Source organism: Merops nubicus, unplaced genomic scaffold (assembly GCF_000691845.1).
Source record: "Merops nubicus isolate BGI_N331 unplaced genomic scaffold, ASM69184v1 scaffold4977, whole genome shotgun sequence".
Taxonomy (NCBI): domain Eukaryota; kingdom Metazoa; phylum Chordata; class Aves; order Coraciiformes; family Meropidae; genus Merops; species Merops nubicus.
Window position 1 is genome coordinate 17,507 of NW_008618213.1, and position 18,983 is coordinate 36,489.

The 18,983-nt window shown below is 45.4% G+C and overlaps 1 protein-coding gene across 1 annotated transcript in view; it reads right to left on the reverse strand.

Annotated features, from left to right (window-relative positions):
- Positions 1-8,580: 8,580 nt before the first annotated feature.
- Positions 8,581-18,983, reverse strand: part of GALNT14 (polypeptide N-acetylgalactosaminyltransferase 14) — a gene marked incomplete at its 5' end in the record, with an annotated part of 60,231 nt that continues 49,828 nt past the window's right edge. Inside the window, 4 exons of the mRNA XM_008943362.1 lie at positions 8,581-8,739; positions 9,323-9,442; positions 16,662-16,806; positions 17,969-18,052. Of these exons, the coding sequence (XP_008941610.1) occupies positions 8,581-8,739; positions 9,323-9,442; positions 16,662-16,806; positions 17,969-18,052 (508 nt within the window). The remainder of the gene's footprint in view (positions 8,740-9,322; positions 9,443-16,661; positions 16,807-17,968; positions 18,053-18,983) is intronic.

An 18,983-nucleotide genomic window follows, 5' to 3' on the forward strand; every position in this document is an offset into this window, starting at 1 on the left:
CACAATTTGGAAAGCAGAGCTTCCAGCTCCCTATCGTTTCACATTAAAACAGCCCAGGGCTGACCTTTTAAATCACAGAGTGGATAGTGTGTAGTCCCTCTGCACCCCTCCACAGCTGCTACTACTATTATTTGCCACAAAAAGTTGAAATCAGGTTAAGGACATCTTTTTCTTCCCCCCAATCCAGCTACTTACAAAACCCAGTTGAGGCACCATGAATGTTTCCTTTCCCCTTCTGGATGCTTACACTCTCAGGTACCTTTTGACAACTACCATTAATTATCAAGATACATGAATGTCGGACCTTTCACTTTCACAGCTGCACAGAAGCAAACCAACAGATTTGCTTTCTGTCACCAAAGGTGACAAGCTCAGCTGTGAATGTCACCCTGTCCCCTGCAGAATGACCAGTGCATACCCCAGCCTGGTCAGCCAGGTTCTTTTCCCCTGTTGTCTCAGGGACAACCTGACTTGGCATCTATTGCTAGAAGTCCATCTGTTCTTGGGGATAACAACTCAGTGTTCATGAACCAGCTTGACACTCCCACCAAGGGAAAAAAGCAGTGCAGGATCCACCCAGTCTTGGCACAACTGGAGCTGGCAGCCTTGTGCTGAAGGAAGAGAGGGGTTGACTCTGGACAAGAGTTGCACTGCAAATGCACCTATACCTCCAGTAACAAAGTAGCATCCCAAGCCCTGATATCTCCTAGATATCCTCAAAATCAGCTGTTAGCACACACCTGGAAACCCTTTTACAGAAGGCCAAGAGAGTTGGGGAGGAGAGAGGGAAAGGTAGTGGGTTTGTTGTGTTCGTTCTTTTCTTTCACTGCCTTTACCTTCAAGGCATACTCTATTTTGTTGTTTTCCATCAGGCTGGCTGCTAGAATACTTAAACAGCCAGGCATCAACTGAGGACCAGACTGGAAGGACAGAATCAGCCAGAGAAGGTGAGAAGGACACATCACTGAATCTATCCAAAGAGAAAATGAAGCTGCATGCATGACCCTCCAGAGCCATCACTTACCAACAAGCAGCCCAGGCAGAACCTTGCAGACCAGCTTACTATCTTCTGAAGGCAGTGGGAACAGTCCAGTACCTTATTTGCAAGGCAAGTCCCCCAAAGCAGATAGAGATGCCTCACTTGTCCTGGTAATATGCTGTGGGTTACAGCACCAGGCCTTATGAGTCTCTGTAATATGCCTGAGAAATACAAGGCACCTGTCCTGCATTAGAGTAGATAGGTTTATCTCATTTCAGAGCCAACTCACGGATGGGTAGAGATCAGATCAGCTGTAAGAAATTCCTTTTATTGTGCAACTTGTTATTCACGGTAGGGTGAAAATGGTTTCAAAGGTGATCCCGTGCACTCGGAGGGATATCTTCTTATATCTAATGTAGTTTATACAAACCAAATTGGTTTTTGCTTCAAACATCTCTCTGCAGAAGAAAATCAATTTCAAGACGCAATGGCTGTGATCTTTCAAGCTAAGGATCCATTGCAAACTTACTAAGTGTTTGGCAATGCAAAGCTGCAGAGACTGGACAAGTAATGCACGTTATCAACATATGTGCCGTGTCCAAATCAAGGTTTTGCTTGCAAGGCACTGAATAATCCATTGCCACTCTAACAACAGTACCACTAACAGAAGCAAAAAATATGTTGTGACTAAAGGAATTTGTGACTAATTTCTTTAACCCCTACAGCATTCTGGAGCAGCCATTCCAAGCCCCTGTATCAGTTAGCACCCACAGTATAAAACCCTGAAAGTGCAGGGTGATGACCCAAGATCCACCCACGCTCTCTGAGGCCTAGGAGCAGGTGTTTTCATGCTCAGATAGTTTGCAACATCCTTAGTTACTCCCCAGTCTCACACCTCCAGAACTTACTGTCCATCTTGTGAACCCACCCACCATGCACTCGGTCAGTTCTTGTCAGACTACCTGCCAGTGCTTCCCAGTACTGCCAAACCTCCAGGAAAACCCCTTCCACCTTAGCTTGTGCACAGCTCTCCCCAGATGAACTTCCCAAGCATTAGTAAGAAGGTGAAACCAGCCTCAGGAAGAGGATTAGGAGCACTCTCTCCCAACACTGCATGGTCTTCTGCTTCTTGTGAAATGATCATTGCTGTGTACATCCTTGTCAGTGGCCCTGGGGAAGCTCGAGTCCAGTAAGACTTGCAATAGCTATCTAAATTGTGTTGGCTTAGCCCAAGTGGGTCTGAGCTAATGCTGGTAATACCCTTGGATCAGGTTGTGACTGCCTGTAGACTTTGTGTCTGACTCTGCGTTTAGAGACAACAATCATCTCTGCCTGAGAAAATAGGTTGAATGTCCACAGGGGTGATCCAGGAACTGTCAACAGAATCAGAATTCATGAAAACTCCTCAAAGTGCTTCTAACACTGATTCTTCTAAAAACCTCTCAAGTGGAAGTAGAGCATTACAGTACCAAGATGCTGACCTCCATTAAAATAGGCTCTGGCAACTTCTCCAAAGTGGAGAGGAGGCGACCTGGCATTCTATCTGGCTGCTGCTGAGACACACACAGACACATGGATCATTATCTGTCTCCATGGCCAGTTGGGACCATGCAGTGCACGTCCCAGATGCAAGCACAGCTGCTCTGAAGTACCACAGGAGTACCACTGCCTCAGTAAGAAAACTTAGGACTGGGGGGCTTTGCTCTGGTGGTGTGCCACACACTCAAGCTCACAGTGTAGCTCTGAGTCACTGGGCCTGAACTTGCAGCTCATTTGGCCACTCCAGCCCACAGCCAAGAGGACATGTTGCCAGTTTTCAAGGGTCCTGCTACAGCATTAAGGAATCTCTTGCACTCTGGGCAACCTGGCAAAGGACTCCCTGCTGCAGCAGAGATAGCTTCTCCCCTACATGGAATGCAACTCTCTCCCTCACATGAGGTAGGACTAAGACATTTTAAAAATAGGAAGACTTCTATCAACTTGACCTTTAAATGGGAGTTTGCTTCTTCCCACTTCTCTCAGTTTGACTGGTGGGAACAGGCTAGACAGGACACTTTTGGCTGCAATCAGATCAAAGCCCAAGGTAAGAAAGCTTGGATCACAGACACTGCAGGAAAAAGTATATTTACAATCAGTAAATCTGTTAACACTTAAGATCCCTTTTCCCCACCTTTCTCTTAAAAATAACACTAAACAGGTTGCTACTCACTTGCAGACTCCAAAACCTTTCACCCTGGCAACAGTCCTGATTTTGCAATATCTTTGTTTTATTGTATGTATCGGGTTACAAGCAAGCTGTCAGTGCTCCTTTCCTTTCCTCCTTGGTTCAACAGTTTTACAATGGATTTTACCCCTGTATAGCAGCAACGTCTTGTCTGGACATTTCTTTCACATAAATCAGAGGAAAATGAGAGATATCACTCATGGTGATGGAAAATTGAGAAGTGCTTATGCAAAACTCAACCATAAAGTCATGTTTTCTTTTGTAGATCACACACAACCAACTTGGATTTCCTTATGTGCCCAAATGATGCCGGAGAAACCAAAACAACCCCCTTCACCACAAAAGTAGCATTCTTATCTGCAAACATATATGTAGCTTTCTGTCAGCTCTAAGCTAAAAACGCAGCTCAACTCAAAACTTAATTAGACTCAGTTGGAGAGGCAGTAGCTTGTAACAGGTTTTTATTCTTACAGGGTTCTGAAGGCACTTCCAGCAAGAGAACAGTAGACATATGGAAAACATCCATAAATCTGGAATTATTCCACTGAATTTTAGCCCATAAGTCTCAATGTGAGCAGGATACCCATGTCAGGCTTCCTTAAACTCTTCAACCATCTAAAGCAGTCACGTAATATTAAAACTGGAGATAGGTTGACCATTCAAAATTAATTTAGCCAGAACATTAATGAGTTACAGTTTCTTCTGCTGCATGTAATCTTCTTGATTTTGCTTCCTTTACCACTCCTACAAACAATTCTAGCCCACAGGTTTTCACTAAAGCTTTTTAGATCTGAAATTCGAGCAGCACAGATCCTATTGCACAGTTGTGATCAGAGTCCAAGCCATGAACAATACCAGCCTGTTACACTATGGGCCCCTGTTTGCTTAGGGCAGTGTGGCAGGTTGACCCTGTCCCCTCCCTGACAAACAGGATGGGGAAAAGGATCAGGAGGGCAAAAGTGAGAAAATCTTGTGGGTTTAAAAGAGAGTTTAGTAAGTGAAGGAAATTGAAAGAAAAATAAAAAAAAACCAACCCAAACACACCCAAGTGATGCAAAGGCAGTCACTCACCACCTTCAGAGTCATGCCCAGCCAATCTCTGAACAACATCTACTGTGGAAAAATTCTCCCCCAGTTTTACTGCTGAGTGTGACATTATATGGTATGAGATAATGTGTCTTGATCAGTTTGGGTCAGCTGTTCTGGCTGCATTCCCTCCCAACCTCTTGCCCAAACCTAGCTTATTCACTGGGGCAGCAGAGTGAGAGATGGAGAAGGCCTTGACACTGTGCAAGCACAGCAATAACTAAAACGTTGTTATGTGTTATCAACACTGTTTTGGTCACCAATCTAAAACACAGCATCATAGAGGCTGCTTTGAGGAAAATTAACTCCATCCAAACCAGGCCCTGTACAGGCAGATAATAAGGGTCTGTGGAGCTAACTCCAGGGACTGCCAGTCCATTGTCAGCCCAGTACTGCTGGTATTGCATGCCACAGAAACTACTACTTGGTTTTCTCTCTGTTCAAAACATTCAATCTTCACTAAAAGTCTGTGAAACCAAGGCAGGAAAGTGTAGATATGGTGCTTGGGGATGTGGCTGAGAGGTGGATTTGGTAGAGTAGGGCTAATGGTTGGACTCAATGATCTTAAAGGTCTTTTCCAACCAAAGTGATTTTATGACTCTGTACATAAGCTATCCCAAGTAACTCCTAGAAGCTGAAGAAGGGATTAGCACTCAGGGCTGGTACTTGTCTTGAACCACAGCCCCACAGTCTTCACCCACCAACCCCATTTTCCCACTGCATCACTGGATAATAAAAGAGCTTTGAATTCAGTTTCTCTCTCTTTACTGCATCAGCTGGTTGTAAGCTGAGGTTCCAAGCACTAATGCTTTGTGTTCTTATGGTGCTGCACTGGTACAGAGAGAGGATGAACACAAAATACCTAAAAATCACATAGGCAGCAAGGTAAGGACTTGTACAACTTCCACAGTCCAACTAAAATCAGACAGATTTCCTCTCACTAGAACACAGATCTCCTTTGGGAGGGAACGCGAAGGCTAAGATGCTTTTTTAGGTGTTTGTTTGGTTTGGGTTGGGTTTTTTTTGGCATAGCTTTGGTCAGCCCTTTAAAAGGCAGAAGTAGTTCTACCCCTGAGTTTCCTGCTCTGCATCTAATTTTCCCAAGGCACAAGTGACTTACTGGAGCTCACAAAGCTCAACAGCCAGGATTAGAAACATATTTTCTACTTTATCTCCTGTTCTTTCAAGTCAGTATGAAATGTTACCAAAAAACATTAAGCCCTAATGTCATTTGGTAGTAAGAGGTATGGGCATAGGAGCCCATCTAGAAACACCTATCGATGTTGTCATCTATAGCTGTTCACAGCAAGATAACAAATGTCTAGGCAAGTAACAAATACAAAGCAAAAAAGGTTCATCTATCTCCAATGTACTTTAATCAGTGAAATAAACCTAAAGGTATGAGTTGGATTTCAGCAGCAATTAACTTTCCCCCTAACATGATGCAAGGTCTCTTTGCAGGGATGCCAAGCAAAAGATCTGCTAAATGCCATACTGGGGTTAACTCTGGAGACTGCCAGTCCACTGCCTGCTTACATAAAGCTTCCCAGGAGCCAGACTGATAGCCTCTGACTTCTCTGAAAAGACTGCTGATCCACAGAGCTAATCTCATTTATTGGACCATGAAATAAGCTGCAGTCTAAGGGTTACATGTGATGGATGCAAGACACGATCACCAGTTTGCTGACTGGCTGCTGCTCCCTTTGTCTGTGAGGTACCTGGTGGCTTTTGGGCCTGCAAGAGACTTAGCTGAACAATGACACTCTCTGGTAGGGGACACCATGCCTGATGTCACCTTCTCCACTGCCTGCCTTCCACTGCCCCCAAACAAGTTCACAGTGACCACCTTCGCATGTGTTTTGGAATAGTAGGGTTTTGGTACAGCATTTGGGTTTCACAAAAGGTAAGAGAGCTGAAAAGCTGGTCAAAATACTTCTTCCTGGAATACATCCCTGCTGCTCCCATGAGTTCACGTGGCCAAGCACACATATGTACCAAGGCAGCTATTTATGCTAAGGCAAAGAAGAGCGTTACCTGTTTAGAGAGGTTTGGCTGTCAGCAGAATGGATATTGTCAGCTTTGGTGAAAAATAATAAAGCTAGATAGGTCTGAAGTCCTGCTCAGAGTGTACCTGTCAGGTGCTGGGCTTCAAAAGTGATGCCAAGTTGTTCATCTCTTTGAATCTTCAGAATCAAAGTGCCAGCAGCTGGGCAGCCCCCAGGTGCAGGCACAGTGCAGGTTTGAACACATGAAGCCTCCAGCTCTTGGGAGCTGCTTTCCCTTGTAAGCACTAGGCAGGGAATTACTACCACTTGCCTGTCACCACCGGTGTGATAAGCAGGTGTGATATTTCCTGGTTCAATTACATAGAAGGAGCCCAAGGTCACTGCCCTTCTTTGTGAAATGAGTCCCTTCCATTTTAAGTGGTTCCCTTTGTTTCCTGCACAAGTGGTGACATGGAAACAATACCGTCTCCCACCATGAAATGACAGCTTGCTCCAGCCCTTTCATAACAGAAGCCCTTGAAGTTTGTACCAAGGGAGCTTGATGAGGTTAGTAATCACTGCAGCACATGGAAGGCTTTTATACCCTGCCACCCTTTGTATAAAAAGAGTTATACTGGTTCTGCCTCTACAGCCAAGGGAGATTTACACGTGGCTTTCTTCCAGCACTGAAGGAAGAGAAACTGAGGCAGTAAAATCCTGAAAGCCAGCAATTTATTCAGGAAGGGATGCTGAGAGCACTCAAAGGCTCAAAGCTTATGGTGTTTTACCTATAGTTTGCAGCACAGGAAACACAGGATAGGATTTTCATTAAGCCCTAGCATTTTCAGAGGCACAAACTGTATTTTTTTTTTCATTATGCTGACAGTCCTGCAAAAGTTCTCTTCAACAGTTGCCGTGTGCACAGCTCTTGGTGATTCACTGCCTCTTACCTGTTGCTGTTGTGGGAGCTGCTTTGGAAGACAGGCTGGAAAAGATCTTCCAGTCTTCCATTCCTAAGACCCCTTCTGAGGTGTTCTGTCCTATTTTCCTTTGGCAGTCACCTCCCTCCTGCACAATGATTGTACTTAGCATAACCTCTGGGGCTAATGACTTATCTCCAAAAGCTGAAGAAATAATTTCTGCCAAGTCTGCCAATGATAAATGACTTTGGGAGAGAGGTACTTTGTGACCCAGAGTTCCCTGCTCACAGGTGTGACTGAAGGAATCCCGAACCTTTCCTTCAGTACTTCACATCTTGGGCTACAAGATACCTGGGAAGCAAAACCAGGTAATATCCCTTTCTCAGAGCAGTCTCTAGTTTTCATTACCTCCTCCATTCCTTTAGTAGCAGCACTTCATGGGAGTCCCCTCTTCTGTTGTTAGGAAATTGGGAAACAGAAATATCACACCATTACCTTCAATTACCAAAAATATTACTTTTATGGAAGAAAAGTGAAAATTTTACTTATTCCAGTTCTGAAGCAGTGAGAAAGACAGAGTGAGAGGGGAGTTTTCAGTGACCAAGGCTCATCCATGGCCTTCAGAGAGGAGAAATAATCATGTTAACTGCCTTTCCTCCCAGCTTTACAGCAGTTTATATCCTCTAATCTCACACACTGAATCCTCTGTTTGCTTGGGCTTTGGAGATTCAACAACCCCCATATGCAGTTAGCACAGAGCAGGATTCCCCCATCACTCCTTGGTTTGTGGCCACAGCCACAAATAAATGACTGTTGTGCCTCTGTACACACAAGATGTACGTGGATCAGGCAAATTCAAACGTGCAACACTGCTCCACCCACGTCATCTGCAGAAGATGAACTCATCCACAGCAATGAAAAGTGCAAAGATAATTCAGTGTTTTCCACTCAATCCCAGGCAAATCCTTCCTTGTGCACCTGCCTCACCCCAAAAAAACTTGTTTTGCTGAATCCAAGTCTCCTTTTGGTCTCCAAGGTTGTTCTACCTGTGTTTCCACAGAGATTAATCGGTACTGTGCACACTGAACTTGTGTAGGGCCCAGTGCAGGAGTACCAGTATCCCTCTAAAGCATTTCAAGTTCATTCTTTTGCCATCCCGTCTTTGAATGTCTGACCGCCAACAGTTCAATACCAGCTGCATGTCCTGCAGACAGTATCCGTTGTTCAACCGGGAGTGCTGTGTCCTTATTTTTTATTTGAATGATTCTTCTCCTGTCCCATAATACACCAGGACCCCCAATGGTCTTGCATTTGAGCTCCACCTGGTGCATCTTGCCTGCATGGTGCAACGTCTCCGCACCTATCCCCGCTAAGTCCTCCGCTGGGTCAAGACATCACCATGTCCCAGCGCTGACTCAAGGCCGTGCTCTCACAAGGGTTGATGACAAGTTCTTTGGTACTCTCATTCGTGTCCCCAATCGTCTCAGTGTCCAAACAGAAGCGTGAAGCTATATGTTCAATATGTGACCCAACTTTGCCCCATCGCTGAGGAGAGACACACACCAGAGGAGAAACGGGTGAACAAGATTCCTCCTCATTCTGCTTTGACTATATTGCTCCAGCCAGCATCAAGAGAACAGTTGTCACTAAGCCTTTGCAGCCTGCTGCCAGGTAGCACAGGGTCCCCAAACCCACACCAAGCAGAGCACACGCCGAGCGTTCCTCCTGTCAGGAGCACAGTCATTTTAAGCTCAGCCTCTGCTTGGCTTCAGGAAGATAATATATTGCTAACAGCTTTCTCCCCAGGTCACTGGTTCAAATGCCAGCTCCATGATTAACTGCAGAGAACTGTGAGCATCTGCTGGCTGACTGGCAGCCCGTGTGAACTAAATTGCCAGTTTTGGTTTGACTTCTGCAGTTAAGTATCCAGATCACCACCCACACTAATAGACATCCTTATCAACACACTCATTTAAGAAGCAAAGGGCTGAACAGGACAGAGTCTCTGCTCCCAGGCAGACTGTGCTTCCCAAATGAAGTCAGAGCACAGGGGTGACTTGATGTGCAGTCATACCCCAATGAAAGAAAGGGAACTTCAGAGAAAACGGGGATCAATGAAAGGGCTCACCTGCTTGTTGTCACTCTCTTTGCAAGGCAACAACAGCACCTGAGAACCAGGGAAAAGGGTGTACACAGACAAACACAGCTGCTGCTGGCGGACTTGGTGGTTGTATGTATACGTCCATTCCTACAAAGAGAAAGAAAAATCAAGAGGTGAGAGATTAGGGTTGACTCTTGGTATTCTTCTACCTGGAAAACAAACACTTTGGCTTGGATCCTGCCCCACCTGAAATCAAGCACAAACTTCACTGACCTCAAAAGGCACAAGGATGTTTCGACCCTCCCCAGAACTGCAGCTGTCATTGGGGACTGCATGTGCCACAGAAAACGTCTACAAAGGCTGCTGCAAGAAAATGGTTTGAGTGGCAAAGATTTCATAGCCAGAACTGGGCTGTGGCTGGGGAACAGAGGGATGGGAAGGCAGCAAAAGAGAAGCAGAAATACTACGCATAATGTGTAATCCTCTTTTCGTGAGGAAGAGTGGCAGAAATGCTTTACAGCTGGCAGCAGGAGAGAGGGGGTGATACATAGCAAATGTTTGCAACTCCCGGGATTCTGTTCCCAAATATCACAAAAATCAGGGGTAAAGCTCTGCTTTATATCACAGGAGGAGGACCAAACTCCAAACGTTTGCTGTACTGGTTAGCTACGACTGCTACTCCCCTTCCTTTCTTGGAATTATTTCTCTCATGCTCCTTTTCATGTTCTGCTCTTTATCAGCTCCTCAGCTGATAAAAAAATAAACTTTGAAGGAGCAAAGACTTTGTCTTGAGTAAAGCTTACCACACAACAGGGGCTCTCTGGGATCATCCTCTTTCACCTGCGCATGTTTTACTTGGGAGAAAAACAGAAGTAGCTCAAGCAGGATTTCCAAATGTGCTGGACAAAGCATCATGCATCATGTACAGATACACTGCTTAGCCCAGGAGTATTTCAGAGAAGTTTACCCCAATGTTCATTCCAGTTGAACATTTTCAACCATTCACCTGTACTCATATTACCCAAAAGCACCTCCTGGGGAATCTGATCCTGCCCAGGCAAGGGATGTCTCTCTCCTGTTTGTGTGTGTACACAGTCAGACAAGAGCTGCTTTGGCTTGTGGGAAACCACCAACTGTGCTTTTACATAACTCTGGAGAGTGACTTCCAGAACAAATTTTTTGCTTATAACTTTGTGCATGCATTGACTTTAAAATTAGAAAGAGGAGGGCTGGAAGGGGATTCTGAGGGTGTTCAGCCAGGGTGCAAAGCTCCTTCTGTGTAAATGGCTCTGAGATAGCAGTCAGGTGAGCAGCAATGGGAGCAAATGGAAAGCAGGCTGCCATGGCAGGGCAGTTGAGCAGGACTGGAGGACAAATAGCAGGCTGCCTTCACCAGCACAGGGCAATAACCATGCTGGAGAGAACAAGGCCAGGGAGCAGGAAGGTTTCCTCAGTAGGCCCTAAGAGCCAAGGCAAATGCTTTGACAGTATATGGGCTATGAGAACTGGGAAAGATGCTGTGAAAGAAAAGGTGAGGTGCAGGAGAAAACAAAACAGTGGAGAGCTCAGATGTGGAGGAGTCGGAGCTCCAGGAGGAGGGAAGAGAGCAGGGGTGTTGCCAACGGAGGGTAAGGCAGGGCTCAAACATATGGCAGTTAGCCCAGGGCTGGAAAAATGAAGTGCAAAACGTGCTCCTGGGAGCCTGCAACCCCTTCTGAGTGATGGAGAGAGACATGAAGAATGGCTGTCCTGAGCTGGGACACCTGCAGCTCCCCCTGACTTTGAATGGTGGAAGCTTTGGGTTGCATTAGCATGAGTTATTAGAGCAGGGAAACTCTTCCACCCTTTGGTATTTGTCACCATCAGCAGCTCTAACTCCTCTCCCCAACTTCAAAACAGACAGCTACAGGCATTTAATTCCTGGGAACAGAAATCCTGCTTCACTCTGCTTCTCGGCCACCTGGAAAAGAGAACATGCTTTTGCACAGCAGACCCAAATCCACAAGGACTTCACACTGTGTGCCTCACACCCTGCACTTCTCAGCCTACTACTCCTCACCAGCTACTGGAAATCAAACCTGGCTTTCTAAACAGCCTGCCCACAGGTTTCTCAGTGAAAGCTGCCCAGGATTTCAGCACATAACAAGTATTCATTTTCAAAGCTGCACTCTGCTCCTGAAGGGCTTTCTGGCAACTACTTCTTCTTTGTCAGATGGAACAGTTTACCTGATCCTACAGAGAACACGTTCCAGACATCCCAACCATGCACACTGTCAGCTGCTGCGTAAACCACCAGCCTGGGAAATCAGGTGCCAAATTAGTCCTGCATCTGTGAAGAACCAAGCCCTACGGGGCAAGTTCCAACACCTGTTCTTGGAGCCCACGCTGCTACAAGCTGCTTTGAAAACCTGCTTTACATTTTTAACCAATTGTTCATCATTTTAGCTCAGGAGAGGGCTGGAGCTGCACCCATAAGGCTCCCCAGCAGCAGCAAGTTAATCCTGTAACTCGTACGTGTGTTGAATCCCACAACTAACTCAGACCATGGGATTTATTTTCTTCTGCTTTGATTTCATAACCTCCTGGCTTCACTGAGGCACCTCATGGAGGACTGCTCCTCCCAGAGGTTCTCCATGCTCTTTTTCCATGGCAGGCTCTGTTCAAGCCTTCCTAATTTTCACATCCCCTTAAGCCAGGACCATCTTCTCTCACAGCAAAGCACCATTGGATAGACAGGGTGGTGGTAACCATCTCCCCTAAACTGCTCTTCATCACAAGAAACAAAGCCTTCAGAGATGGATATAGACATCAGTCCAATGCCTGACATTGGATCCTCCCCTCTTGCCCCCAAGTTGTCTTGCTACTGCCTTTATCTAAAACGACAGATTTTCACATGGCTCTTCTAGTTTGGCAGACGGGTTTTTTATGGAAGCCAGCCCTGTTGAAAATGTTTTATCTAGTTCTAATCATTTCTTGTCTCTTTTTAGCACTAGATGAAAGCCAGAGAAAATTACACAGAAAATTAAGAAACTCGGGGATGGGGAAGTCGCTAGAATACCACAGATGCCATGAAAAACTTTCAGTTAAAACACAGGCAAATGGCCATGCAAATTTTTATCTTACCCAATCTCCTCCCTTATATCTATTAATTGGGATGAAAAATCCTGCTTTTTTTTCCCATGAGAAACAACTTTATCTTCTAAACCCTGGCACACAGAGCACTCACGTGGCCAGCACAGCACTAAAAATAGCAGAGCTTTGCACCCCAGAGGTTGTGGTGGATGGGGCAGCCCAGGGAACTCCTAAGAAGAGACACCTTCAAGAAGTTAATGTGGCTTCAGGGTTGCAGACTGGCCTGAAGAGACGCCAATTAGAGCTGACCCTGGAACCAAGAAAACAGACACAGGAGGTGAAACTGAGATGAAGATTGCCCATCTTTTCTAAGACAAAGATGGAGTGGTGGTGGAGTAGGGAGGAAGAGGGTGGACTGAGAGAGCAGAACTGCCACCTGCACATCACAACCATCAACCCCTTTCCTCCAAAGCCTTGGATAACACTAACCCCCATCTGAATCTTGTGACTATTTTTCAAGGCTTTAGCATCATTTGAGCAGGCACCTGTCACTGTTACTCAGCATCACTGTGAATTGAGGAAATTATTTTAAAACGTGACCTTTGGCTTAGCATAGCCTGACTGGCAGGAGAAAGCAGTCCCTCAGCATAGCAAGGAGCAACTTCATGGGAGCCCAATGTTACGTGACAGAGCTGTACGTGGTCTGCTGCCAAGCAAGAGGTCAGCTGTACCCCGAAGCTGGGGTAGCGGCTAGAGAGAAACATTTCTGAAGAAGCCAGGAACAATCTCAGACCTCAATCATCTTTTTAAAATCACAGGGTAGGATTTCCCAAGGCCCATGACTGCATGGGTCACCTAATGATACAAAAGTGCTTCACTCATCACAAGGCCCTTGGATGCAACTAGCACTTACACACATCTCAGGAGAGGGGAAAGCAATGCACAAGAAGTGCCCATGGCAGCCTGGGTGCAGGGGTGACACTGCTGCCAGCCAGCCCCTCTGCTCTCCTGGCTCAGCCCAGCTCCTGCAGCTCCAGCTGGCCTACAGCCGGGGCAGGACGTGCCCACGGAGGAGAAGAATGAGAGTTTTGGAGAGGAGGAAGGTCAGAAGAGAATTCTTATGGTTAGCATGTCTCAGGAGGGACACTGTCAGGTTAGCCTGGATAGATGCTAAATATTCTCTAAAGAAAGTGCAGATCTGCTCAGCCCACAGAGGTCCTTGAGCCAGCTGGGGTAAGCTTCAATGTCACATCAGGCAGATTATCACACTGCATTTCCTTCACAATAAGAGTCAAGGACATGCCACCCAAATGCAATGGCAGCATGTCACCTTCAAGGCCCAGATATTTTGGGGTGTAGGCCAGGGAAACAGACGTTGCAACCTTATAGAATCATAGAACCTTCCCACTGTTTCCTCACTTATCTAGGAGATGACTAACTTTATGCTCATCTTTCATCCGCTGGTGCTTACATGTGTGTGAGTATCCAGGCTGAAGCATCTCCTGCTTTTTTTATCTGAAGTATATCAGGTTTCATGGAATTGCTAATGATAAATGGTTTAATAAATAAATCCCAGAGTCAGATGTCTATTGCAAAGGTCAGCTGACACTTTGTTTGAAAAGAAAACCAATCACTCACAACTTCATCAGATGGACCAGGGCAAAATTACGATCAATTATTTCCCCCCAGATGCAACTCTCTTGTGAAGAACTAAACCAATCAGTTAATTTAGCAAATGAGATACAACAAGAGATAAGAGTATCAAGGCTCTGGCAGGCAGGAGTGCAGGCAGAGCCTGCTGTACCCTGGCGATGGGCAGCATTGCACAGAGATCTCTGCCAGTCACTATCTCAAGAGCAGGTCCCTTAGAGAGGCACCCCAGGAGACAGAGCCTGCCCCGACTGCTACCAGACCCTCTGGAGAGGGAAGGGCCACTTGGATCCCAGGGGTGAGAAGACAGAGCTCTCCTACACAAAGACAAGAGGTCTTCCTGTGCCTCAGGGATCCTTTTAGTAATTCAGGACTAATAGCAAACACCACCAGGGAGGGTTTGTGAGATCTGCCTCGCCACAATCAGACTAATCTTCATTATCTACCCAAATTACGGATGGGACCACAGGGCAACATCCTCGGCCTGCACTACTGATAAGAAAAACTAAAACAAAGAGCAATTGGTTGCCATCCGACAGCTCCTGTTCCTCTCTCCTCAAACCATGGTGAGGTATGACAGCTCAGATCTTCTCACACCTGGGCCCAGGACTTCATGTGTGCAATGTTGGTAAAGAGCTTGGGGAGCCTAGTAAGGAGGCAGCTACAGAAGGGCAATCAAGCAACCAAATTAGTGCTTCTAACGCTGCTAATAAAAGACCTGGATATCTCCATAGCACTCAATGAATGCCAGGAAAGCACAGCTTTGATTTAACTAAGCCTGTTTTTCAAATAATGAAGCTTAGGATAAACAAGATGTGGCTTCAGTATGCTGAAAGTGAAGATTATTGCTCTATTTTGGTGCACCAAATATGTAACTAAGTAGCATTCCGGACTGCTGCATAGTCTATCCTTCACAGCCCGGTGACTACAACTCCCATGTCATCCACAAGTTCAGGTGGTCTTGTAACAATGTGTTACGAAAATGCAAGTTTCTTTTTACAATAAAATTTTAAATAGTCTGCTTTCATCTGAAATATTCTCCATGGGTATAAGTAACAGAAGTTATCCTAGAAAGACAGAGAAATATAAAAGGAAAATGTTTTTCTCTATTCCTGCCTGTGTATTGAGTGTAGCTATTCAGCAACCTGTTTGTAGTGCCTTTTTCAGTTCCCCTGCAGAGTTAGTCTTGGATGTGCACAAGAAAGGCAGTTGCCATCCAGTGGGAAGTTTTGACCTATTGCAAACTGCTGCAGAATCACAACAGGAAGATTAAAAGTTTCTGGCATGAAAAATTCCCAAAATTTACACCACAGAAATGTCAAAACACAATGTGTTTGATGGGAGCGAAACAGTCCAACCTGTTGGCATGACATTTCTCATTTTAAAATATCACATCAAATTGATATTTCTGAAAGACCAATGCTATTTCATTTTAAAGTGGTAGCTTGCAGCATTTTCCATTCTGATTTTCCCACTTTTTTAAAAAAACATCCAATACATTGAAAGTTGCAATTGTCACTGATTTTTTTTTTTTCCTGCAGCAGTATTGACCCTGCAAAACATGATGATGATCTTCTCTCATCAGTTCAGTTCTCTTGCTGTTTGTGTGAAAAATCCATGTAGCGGTGGAAGAAAAAGAATTCTAAAGCCTGGAAACCAGTTAACCCATAAGAACTGTAACTATGCAGTGCTTCAGTTATATTCACTCTATTTTCTAAACTGACTAAATTCAAATAGTCATTGTTGATTCTACCAGACTGTGAAGCAGATATTATTTTCTTGACTAATGGCAAGCATGCAACCGCATGCAAAAGAGTTGTTGATATGCTTTATTTGCACATACAAACTAGGGACCTTTTCATCAGGAAAAAAGGTTTGGCCTTTTATATGCACAGCTACCTGGTTTGAATGTGTAAGCATGAGGGTTAAGGATGTACAGTCAAGTGGAACCAAGCACAGCAGAGAAGCGACTGATTGTTATTCTCCCTGTTTTATAGATGGGAACAGTGAAAGAACTTCCTGACATGTCCAAAATCACAGAGGGAGCCTGAAAGCAAAGGCAGGTTTTGAAGCTGTGTCTTCAGGGTCTTGCTCCAGCGACTCTGCTGCAAGGCACACGTGTCTGCTCTTGGCTCTAATGTTTCACAGAACGTGCTTTTGAGCACACTGATTCATATGGCTTTTCTCATCTCAGGGAGACTGAAAAAAAATGAGATCACCCTCATTAAATTCTCCCTAGTTTAACAGGCAATCTAATATTGAGAGAACGCAGACTATGAAATTCTAAATACCACTGCAATTCTGTGTGTTTTGAAAGAAATAAGGCTGAGAGATGAGAGGAAATTATAGTTCTTTTTGTCTTGCTCTGATCTCTGCAAATGAATGGCGTGTGGTGCTCCTGAGCAGCAATGAGTGCTCAGTGCAGGCTTGCAAAGACAGAAGTGGCCCACCCTGTCCTGTGGCTCCTGCACCAGTCCCTGCTGCTGCCCAGGGCCTCCACCAAGGACTTCACAAGGTTTACTTACATGCCACCCTAGGGAAGAAGCTGGCAGAACGGGTAATCCTCCAACAGAGCTTTAGCCAATTTAGGAAACCACCCTGAACCTGTGCTGGAGCCTTCTCACAGGGATAGGCAACATCTTACCTGTGCCGTCGCTGTCATGCCTTTGCTGCTGTTGCAAGGATTTAAGCTGAGGACAGGAAACTCTTGGGCTTCAGACTTGTGTGACTCCAGGCAGCTCTGCCTTTGTTTGATCATCCCAGTCTGATAGAGCGATTCCTCAGGAATCCTATGGGAACAGCATGAGAACATCCCTACTCCTCCAGGCACACAGTACTCAAAGGGAGGCTTGGTGTGGGTAAAAAGGGTGCAGTTGCCCCATTTCACCTCCAGAAAATGAGAGTGGCAAGATTTATTACAGTGCTGAACCACTGAGAGCAGTATGTGGACAGGGATGCTGCAGAAGCAGCACTCAAGAGATGGATGGCTGGCCTTCTAAGAGGAAAATATTAATAACACTACACAAGGCAAACAGGAGCAAGGAATAGACTGTGAGCAGGCTGAAGGTCAGCCTTCAGCTTACAGGAGTGGGGAACTTTATAAAAAACTGCCATAGAGCCCTGGCATTCCCTGTGAATGCTGCTGCGCAATGCTACACATGGAAAAGAATGCAAGAAAACAGCTATAAATCATTTTCACACTGTCATTCTGCACTCAGCCATTGCACCAGCAGGTCCCTGGAGGCATCTCCAAAACTTCTGCACCCTTTCTGAGGATGGCTTTTGATAGAGACTGGAGGAATAGACGTAACGGTTTCGGAAGTAATTTTGGTGACTAGAGGGGTTCTGTGCAAAATCAACTGCAGAAGCGCATATTAAGCATTAGGCTAGGAGTATGGCAGACCCACCTGAAAACAGGTCATAAACTCCTACAGTGGGTGGTTTAATGACAGAGAAGTCATGAGTATCACAGAACAGTGTGAAAAGACTGGAAATGAGGTGCTTGTTTTGTAAGCAGGAGTCATTAAGGACTGAAACAAACCACCAGAAGGTACAGGGGATTTTTCACCTTGGGATACTTTTACAAGGAAAAAAGGCTATTTCACTATACCATCTGTCCATGGGCAGGGGGATACCTGAGGAAGCCCCAAGAGTTAAGTAATTGGTGCTTTGCCCCTCACCAGCCTTGCAGCAAAGAGCCACAGACTCTCTGAGATTGCTCTGAGAAAGGAGGATCACAAAGGAGCCAGGTCACAGTGTGAGCCCCAGCTGTGATTAAAGCCAGCACAAAATTCACTGTGCCCTTCTGTGAAGCCCAAAGGAGGGTGTGCCCGTGTCTCTGGGGCAGGGCGAGGTGTGGGGACCAGAGGTGCCAAGGAAAGCTCTGTGGGGCAGGAGGGATGGGGCATCCCACCAGTGTGCTAGAGAAAGGTGGAGACTGCACGTCCATACCGAAGCTCGGGATAAACGTTTTCCAGGTACCACTTGAAGCTGTGGCATTTCAACCTCTTCCGCAGCTCCACTCGGCTCTGGATGCTGTGGGAAGAAAATATCACAGAGATACAATGGAAATCATGAAGGTGAGACCAAACACATCAAACAGGGAGGCTTAGAGAAACCCAACAGATATGCACAGACAGCAAATACGAGAGCATCAGCGGCTGTATTTTTCTGCTCTCTTCTGCGTAAGCCTGGGCAGTTGTTTTATCTCTCTTGCAGGTCTCTTTGGAGGTCTCACTTGGTAAAATGGCGTGATGACCTACTGCCATTATAACAAGGAGCCTGGAGTTAGACGGATGAAAAGGTTCACGGAAAAGTAGTCATTAAAAAGTTATTAGTAAAAAAAAAGGCATTCTATGTCCTATATACAATAACCATTAATCTAATATATTAATTTACTAGGAAATTTATACATGCTATTATGTTACTCTTAGTTTACAGGACCACACAAGACCTTGGTTTCCAGGAGCACCTACTATGTCTTTCCATCAGCAGAAGTTCACATGATGAAATACTTCTTTCTTTCATTAACCAGTGCAAGATTTCTGCTGAGGGATCTTGCTGTATAGTGACATTTTTCTAAACTCCAACCCCTCCCTGAGCCAGCCTCTACCCATGGAGCTGTTATGAGCTGACATTTACAGAGCAGTAGGAAGCCCCTAGTACTTTCCCTTCTCATAGGCTATCTTCTCTACACCCTCATATATTTAGCAGGACAGAGCTGTTATTTCACTTGGTGCTGATGGATGGGAAGAGGACACGAATTCAATGGAAATAGGTTAGTCATCAGGACCTCAATTTATTTATCCTGGAGATTAAAAAGTAGCTGCAAGGAATTTGGATTTGGAACCCCCTGTGGTTCAAAGGAAACTTTCTAAGGAAAGGAAGAGTGCACGAAAATGAGAACTTAACAGAAATACTTACAGCCCTCCTGACAGAGAGGCGTTTCTGACTGTTCTCAGAACGA